Source organism: Astatotilapia calliptera, chromosome 13 (genome assembly GCF_900246225.1).
Source record: "Astatotilapia calliptera chromosome 13, fAstCal1.2, whole genome shotgun sequence".
NCBI classification, from domain to species: domain Eukaryota; kingdom Metazoa; phylum Chordata; class Actinopteri; order Cichliformes; family Cichlidae; genus Astatotilapia; species Astatotilapia calliptera.
Window position 1 is genome coordinate 16,453,989 of NC_039314.1, and position 8,379 is coordinate 16,462,367.

At 41.2% G+C, this 8,379-nt stretch overlaps 1 protein-coding gene across 1 annotated transcript; it reads left to right on the plus strand.

Annotated features, from left to right (window-relative positions):
• Positions 1-4,019: 4,019 nt before the first annotated feature.
• Positions 4,020-6,986, plus strand: znf503 (zinc finger protein 503). The gene is made up of 2 exons (XM_026190779.1): positions 4,020-4,699; positions 5,064-6,986. Exons 1-2 carry the CDS (start codon positions 4,445-4,447, stop codon positions 6,492-6,494), a joined length of 1,686 nt encoding a protein of 561 aa, XP_026046564.1. The 5' UTR covers positions 4,020-4,444; the 3' UTR covers positions 6,495-6,986.
• Positions 6,987-8,379: the final 1,393 nt, after the last annotated feature.

An 8,379-nucleotide genomic window follows, 5' to 3' on the forward strand; every position in this document is an offset into this window, starting at 1 on the left:
TCAAGCCACTTTTTCAGATGCAGTGTAGTCATGCATCCTCTTGTGGTCAAATATTCTTTTCTGGATCATTTAAACGTGATTATTATGGATGGGATATTATATATATTCTAAATATATACTTACTTGTTATTAACAAAAACTATATACTTTTCTTACAGGCTATCAGTCCTTAATTTTGTATGTGCAGTCAAAGACTGACGTTCCCACCACAGTGCTGTGTTTGTCCTGCTCTAGTTGAAGCTTTGGCAACAAGTAAGCTGACTGCTTTAATGAGGTATGTCGCAGTCCTGCTTACTTGTGGGTCACAGTGGTTCACTGTTTAGAGACATTAGAAAGTTTGTGAGCGCCATAGGCCTGCTGCTGTTCATTGCACATTGCTCAGCCAGCTTGCCTGCTGCATGTTTTGTGACGTCACCTAAGACCTCCCACACGCGGAAAAGCTCACTCTCTCCCCGCCGCTCTCCCGGAGAGAGAGTGAGCGAGGGAGAGTCTGCATGGCTTCGGTCCTCGCTGTGTTCCTTGCTTCACTTCGACAGTGTATTGAGTGGTTGTGTTTGAGTAATTCCAAACAGGGTTTCTTTTAGACACAAGGACTACGTCTTAATGTCGTTACACTGTTGTTGATGTTTTTTTTAATCGTTTTTACCTCTCTGACGTTTTACATCGGAGCTTAGTAGGCAATGATTCCAGGTAATGTCGTGTCACGGACTTTCCTGTAATCCTGTCCTTCCACGGAGTTTTAGAGGGGAAACAAATCTACTTCATGCATGTACTTTAATAGTTTTAATAGTCTGCTATCCTGGCCAGTCCACATCTTCTTTTATATTACTGCTACGCGGAGATTCTGTGCCTCTCTGTTGCTGTCTTTGTACACTTTAATTATTGCTAGAATATATTTATAAATAATAAACGGCAAACGGTCTAAAATGAAATTAATAACTTTATGGTAACGTCGTGAATAGCTCCCAAGCAGTTTGTATATAGGCCCAAAATAAAGTAGCGTTTACACCATAGCCTTAAAAAAAAACTGAAGATACGCATTTAGGAAAGTTGTTTAATTATATATTTCATATTTAGTTTGGCTGCATAAATCAGCCCTAATAATGAAATGTGTTCTTCCTCGCTTCATCACAACAAGTCGGCTCTGTAATCCTACAAGTCCAACATAAAGTATTTCCTCGCGAGATGTAAATGGTTGTATTTGCATGCGGAGTGATTCATAAACATGTCAGTGTTATGAAATATATGGGGGATATTAAAACTTTCTATTTAAATATCATGAATTATGGTCGCAAAAATGTGTTCCCATTTAAGAGGAATGCCGAGTATTTTGGTGTCTGGTGCAGAAGCCCATTCGTCATAGGGACAATAAAGAGGGTTTTCGCCTGACAGTGAAAATTTATGGTTGCCCTTCTTTGCCCTAATAACTCACATATTGTGTCACGGACTGACATCCCTTGCAGAAAATACCAAGCCTGTTATCAATCACACATCTTTGCATATTGTGAAACGTCCCCCCTCTTCTTTTCTGCAAGAAAGAAAAAAAAGAAGACTGAGAACATTCGTAGAAATAGAGATCCGCTTACTTGGACTTTTTCCTTCCTCCCTCTCTTAGAAACACACATATTACGCTGAGAACAACATGTCTTATTTAGAAGTCGACATCTATTTATATTGCATGAGATATGTAGACAAGATAGAGAAGATAGTTATTAATTTCTTTATTAGTGCACCTTTAACAAAGTTGAAATCAGTTGTGGGCCTATAAGGTAAAAACTTTTTTCCTATCTGTCTTTTTTTTTTTTTTATTAGTCTTTTGCAAGTTTGCTCTGTAAACGTTTTATTATATTCACTCCAAAATGTAACTAATTAAAAAAATATGGGACTCGAAAAAAATGTTTTTTTTTATTTTGCATTTTTATTTTTCTCAAAAAAAAAAAAATACAATTCAGTAAAAATAAATAAAATATTTTGCAGCCTTGACTGTCCACTCCAGGTTTTCTTGCTCTCCGTGTTGACCTGTCAAGCAGATTACCACAGAAAGAGATTAATGGCAGAGGCGGGTTGCAATAATAATCGTTTTGTTTGATGTGACAACTTTGATAGGCGTTGATTTACTTACAAACTGATAGGCTTTTAATTGAGCGCCTCCATCCCGATTTAGATGAAAGGAAAACCACATTGAAAAGCTGCCCGATTGCCCCGCAGCCTCAATACTGATTAGCCATCTCAGCGGTGAATAGTTCAAGGCATTTTAAACTTCTTTTCTCAACGGCCTGACAGACCATTTCTCTTCTTTTCTTTCTCCCGGTCCGCGTTTCTGCCCGTTAAAGAAAATAAATCATTTCCATTGTATGTAAATAAAATCGAGCTGACATCAATATAAACTGTCTGGATTTCTTTCTCTCTTTTTTTTCAGTCGTCTTTGTTGTTCTTGTTGCAGATGACAGTGTGCCCGAGGCAGATGACAGGTTTTAACAACACAATGGCAGATGCGTTTAGCCCCCCCTCCCTAAAATAATGGACATGGTTCTGTTTTGAGAGACCGCAGTGTGTGACCGGGTTGTTACACATTTGAATTATTATTAAATCTTGTAAATAGTTATACTGCGTCCATGCTATCCAAGAAAGAATAGAGGCTATACATATAGATAGATAATGGGAATATGAATTCTACATCCCTGCACTGTTTATTTAACTTTCCGTTTTGTGTGTGTAATTTTTTTTTAAACCCAGGATTTTCTGTCCATTTGTTTACTTCGTGCATTTTCGATAGAGCACGTGTTTTTTTTTCTTTCTTCCCCCCCTACTGCTCTTTCTTTGCTCCGTGATCCACCGATTATAGCAAAAAGCCGTTTAACACTATTAAAAACCAAAAGCTTCTCCGTGGAAATCAAGAGCTGAACTGCAACTTATTAAAGTTTCATCGTGTATACCACCACCGATAAGTTTTACGAAGAACTCCAAAAGTTGCCGATTTTATTTAATAAGTGGCTGATATGGAGTGAAATCAACGGCTTTGACTCTGATACCCTCCCACGTCAACGCGGGCTTGTTGGCTACCGTCGATGCATCTTAAAAATTAAACCTTGACACGAGAATCAATTTATTTCCTCTGAAATCTTGGGTGTCTCTTGCAGAATGTCTCCCTGTCTCTCCCTTTCTCTCCCCCCCCCCCTTGTTCTTTTCCCGCAGTCGCACTGGCATGTAATCAGCCACAATAGCTGACATAAATCAAGCAGTGGATTGACAGCCTCTGACAAATAACTGATTGATTGCGGTGGAGCAGAATTGACACTTGACGGAGGGGTGGAGATAGAAATAGAAGGGCGGTGTATATTATACTGAAAACATGTGACATTCACATCCCTCCATCACTACATTGGTCTATTCCTGTCAACGCTTGTCTGTTTAGGGAATTCGAGCTGAAGTGGTTGGTTTTATGGTTACCGGTGGAAAGCAGTCCCAGTGGCGGACGGTCGTAAAATGCGCGAACTTTGTGCGTCTCTCAGGTTGCGAACAGTCGGAGGAAAACGAACAAAAACACTTGTTAATGTAACAACAGAATCAAATGTGATAATGATTTTATGATGGACACTTTAAAAGCTTTTAATGAAGAAGAAAAAGGTTAGAAATATATGAAAGTGCTCATGGAAACCAGTGAAGAATCATCCCTTCTGAAATCTAGATTAAAATCAATGTGTAGTGAACATTAAGTAAATAATTTAAATATCCACTGAAAACAGGACGAATAAACTGAGTCCCATTTATCCCCTCGCCCCTGAACAAAACTTGAATATATCAAATATTAGATCAGATAAATGGATGATCCAGAGTAGAGCGACTATGTTTCATGATTGTTAAACATAATAAGTGTATGGATCGTTCTTTTATGGTGTTATTTACTCTTCTGCACGCTGTTGTGTCCTTATCGCCACTATTTGTTTCTCTAACTTGTAAGCGTTCACATTAACCAATATATTTAACGCTATCTCCTCCCCCGAGCTGTCAAAATAGAGGCGCTTACAAAGAGGAGAACGTCACATCCCCTTGACCCTCCAATCACCTCAGGGTCCCATTTGATTGGAAGGCGGCAAAGGCTTTAATCTCGGACTAATTCAGCTGCTTTTGAAGTGAAAATTTCTACCAGTTCGTACTTCGGGAGTACAGAGCGAGGACCTGCACACAGACGCACACACAGGCGCAGCGCTCATGGTGCAAGACGCAGACACGGATCTGCGATAACCTCGCACCGTCTCCTTCCAGCTGCCGCGCCTTTTGCTCCGTTACTACCAGGATTACCGATTATTGAAGCGTTTTCCGATTCTTTTTCTCACCCCACCCCACGGCAGAGAGGCTCGGTGCTTTTTTTTCCCTCTCCACCCAAATCTTTCTTAATGAATCTGTGGAAAGCAGCGTCACTACATTTCTTGACAATTGGGACATGATCACATCGCCCTCGGCGTCTGCCTTAAAAAATAGTGATATTTGTGTAGCGTGGGAAAGCAGCAGTTCTCGGAATAGAGGCTCAGCGAACGTCAACAAGCCTTTTCTCCACTCCGCACCTCCGTCTGATCCACTACGGCAAGCGAACCGTCTTCCCATCAAGGTCTTGAAAATGCTTACCGCACGGTCGGGACACATTTTGCACCCGGAGTATCTGCAGCCTTTGCCTTCGACCCCTGTCAGTCCTATAGAGGTAAGCGTGGATTGAATTTGTTTTTAGGGAATGCTGTTTCGTGTGAAAACGTCCTGGGAGTCTGTTCCTCTTATTCTCTGAAATCGCCTGTCCTGTTCCAAGTGTGGCTCCAGCGTTTAAAGCGGTTATTTATATATAGATATGTACGTAACACATATATGTGTTTGGTTTATTTTTTTGGATTATTTTTTTGTGTAGTTTTGTTCAAGAAAGACCTCTAAATAAATAATTACACCTATATATTCGCTTTAAAACACCAAGGAATATCCCGATTAAACGTTCGCCCCCGGGACTGTACTCAAAACAAAGCTGCAGATATGCGTATTAATAGTATTTATCAATCTTTTTATTTTCTTCTTTGCAGCTAGATGCCAAGAAAAGTCCGCTGGCTCTGCTGGCGCAGACCTGCTCTCAGATCGGCAAACCGGACCCGCCACCCTCCTCCAAATTATCCTCCGTAACCTCAAATGGATCTAGTGAGAAGGAATCTAAATCGGGCCCTTTGAAACTGAGTGACATTGGTGTGGATGACAAATCTAGCTTCAAACCTTATTCTAAGCCTTCAGATAAGAAGGACTCGTCTTCGGGCGTTTCAGGCGGAGAGAAGTCTGGTTTCCGAGTGCCGAGCGCCACCTGCCAGCCGTTTACACCGCGGACAGGCAGCCCCAGCTCCAGCACTTCAGCCTCCCCTATGCCATCGGACGGGAAATGTGGGGAAAGGGATGAAAAGAAAGAGTCTGATTGTAATAAAAATGGCTCTACGGACGGCTCTGGCACCACTAGCCACAGCAGGATAAGCGTGAGTTGTGGTGGAATTAACGTGGAGGTGAACCAACACCAGGAGACGACGCCTGGCAGTAAAACCACCTCCTCTTCGGAGTCCTCATCTGTTACTTCTGTATCCTCCGCATCCGTTCTCGGGTCAGGACTTGTGGCGCCGGTTTCTCCTTACAAACCGGGACAGACAGTTTTTCCTTTGCCTCCTGCTGGTATGACATACCCAGGTAGCTTGGCTGGGGCCTATGCTGGCTATCCTCAGCACTTCCTGCCCCACGGAGGGAGCTTGGTAAACGCACAGCTGGCCAGTTCACTGGGCTGCAGTAAGGCTGGATCCAGCCCCTTGGCTGGGGCTTCTCCACCGTCCATCATGTCAGCCAGCCTGTGCAGAGACCCTTACTGCCTCAGTTACCACTGTGCCAGTCATTTAGCAGGCGCGGCCACCGCTTCCTGCACGCACGACTCTGCAGCTGCAGCTGCCGCGAACGCCCTCAAGTCCAGCTACCCACTAATGTACCCGTCACACCCCATACACGGCGTTCATTCCTCAGCGCCATCATTTAGCGGACACCCCCTGTACCCATACGGTTTCATGCTTCCCAACGACCCTCTCCCCCACGTTTGTAATTGGGTGTCGGCAAATGGACCGTGCGACAAGCGTTTCTCCACCTCGGAAGAGCTCCTGAATCACCTGAGGACACACACTGCTTTTACTGGGGCTGAAAAGTTGATATCCGGTTATCCCGGGTCGTCTTCGCTGGCCAGTGCTGCAGCAGCAGCCATGGCCTGCCATATGCACATGCCACCGTCAGGACCCCCCGGGAGTCCCGGGACTTTGGCTTTAAGGAGCCCGCATCATGCGTTAGGACTCAGCAGCCGCTATCATCCGTACTCCAAAAGCCCCCTGCCAACCCCCGGTGCCCCTGTTCCTGTCCCCGCAGCCACCGGCCCTTACTACTCCCCCTATGCACTGTACGGCCAGAGACTCACCACAGCATCAGCGCTTGGATATCAGTGAGAAGAAGAAGAAAATAAAAGACTGAAAAGTTTATAGTACTAAGAATGCAAATATAAAGACTTTTATATTAAGTGCGCTAAACTTAAGGGCGGGATCCGTGGACTTCAACTGTATTTATTTATATGTCGGCTTAAAAGCAGGCGGTAATATCTGCAAATGGAAAAAAAAAATATTTGAGCAACTCAAAAAGTGCATTATGTTGAAGCTGAACTAGTTAAAGTGAAACACACACATACACACATATGTTAGAATACTAATTAAAGTAGGGGTCTTCATTTCGATGTTAATTTGGAATTGCTATGATTGTATTTGTTCTTATTTAATGTCTCATTGAGAAGCAGAAAAAAAAATTTACATGCATGTTTGTTTCTTAAATTTCAGAAATTGTCCACATTTTAAATTGCCGTTATTTTTCAGGTGTTCACCATGGACAGAGAATTGGTATTTTTTTGTATGTATTCTGGAAAAAAAATAAGAAACAATTCTGTTCCATATCTCCGTGTGCCTCATTTTCTGACGAGAGTCAAATTTATTTTACACTGACATTTAAAAAAACAAAACAAAACATTGGGCTCTTAAATTTTTTAAAATTGGGGTTAAGAAAGCCTGATTGGGTAAGCCGACACTGGCCTATATTTTCCGGCTGTCATCGAAACAATTTAAATCGTGCAAAACAACAAATGTTTTCAGTTTTCTCACATGACTCATATAATCTTTCTTTTTTTCTTTCTTCATTATAAACGAAACTTGGGAGCTTTGAACATCAAATTTTAGATGACTTGAAACTTGAATTAAAGTGGGAGTGTGTGTGAGAGTGTGTGTGTGTGTGTGTGTGTATGAGGGAGGGTAGAACCGGCTTTATACAGGAAATCATTCGAGATAAGTTGGGTTGCTTGTGAGTGAATTTTGTCAATACGTTGTTTGACGGGGTGTGACATGTTTTGTGGAGTTCGCTTGCGTAATGTGTGTGAAATACGCCCAAAATGCTCGATAAGGACAGCTGATTTTTCTACGGTTTATAAAAATCAAGAGCATGTGTGTTTTGAAATGCTAAATTAAAATAAATCTATATTAAAACAAAAATCAGTTTTACAACCTTAAAAAGAAAGACGGCAATTGAAGTGAATCGATCGCTGGGTTTCAAATTTAATGCACTATAAATTTTTGCAATCGTTGCCTCTTTAAAAAAAAAAACAATAAAAAGAAATGAAGTTCTAAGCACAGAGGGAGACTCTAAGAAGGTGACATTTAAACGTGGAGCCTATTAACTGGTGTATTTTTGACTGGATGACCATTAGGAGGATATCGTTTATTTTGCGTTTGATAATCTGACCCACCTTGTGCATCTATTGTATACGCCACTATATTTGTAATTAAAAATACTCTGACTTGTGCAAAGTTGTGGGGTCTTCATACAGATGCAAACACTCACAACGCGTGTCTTGGATCTGAGAAGGCCAGGCGCATAAACGAAATATTTAAAAATGTAACATTTCACATATATATATATATATATATATATATATATATATATATATATATATATATATATATATATATATATATATATATGCCTATATATATAGTTCAGGTTTTTTTTTTTCTTTTTGGGCATTAGAGCTTATTCGGTTTATGACGCTCATATATAGATTTATGCAAGTAAATCTATATATGATTCACTTGCATTTGAACTTTCATGTGCTATAATTCCTATTTTTGGATAAAAACTTTACGAATCAAAGTCGGTGTGCCGGGGCTATAACTGATTTCACACAGACACGACTGATTAGTTATAGTAAAATGGTTTTTAGCCCAAATTACGAAGAATGGCCTTTACGTGCTGTGTGCTTGCTACCGTTTACTCCCAAGCATGAGCGTTATCTTT

What these genes read in the sequence shown, in the direction of transcription:
- znf503 (XM_026190779.1), top strand. Translation starts at nt 4,445, where the DNA reads ATGATCACATCGCCCTCGGCGTCTGCCTTAAAAAATAGTGATATTTGT. An exon ending in CCCCTGTCAGTCCTATAGAG is followed by an intron (nt 4,700 to 5,063) that starts GTAAGCGTGGAT and finishes TCTTCTTTGCAG; the next exon opens with CTAGATGCCAAGAAAAGTCC.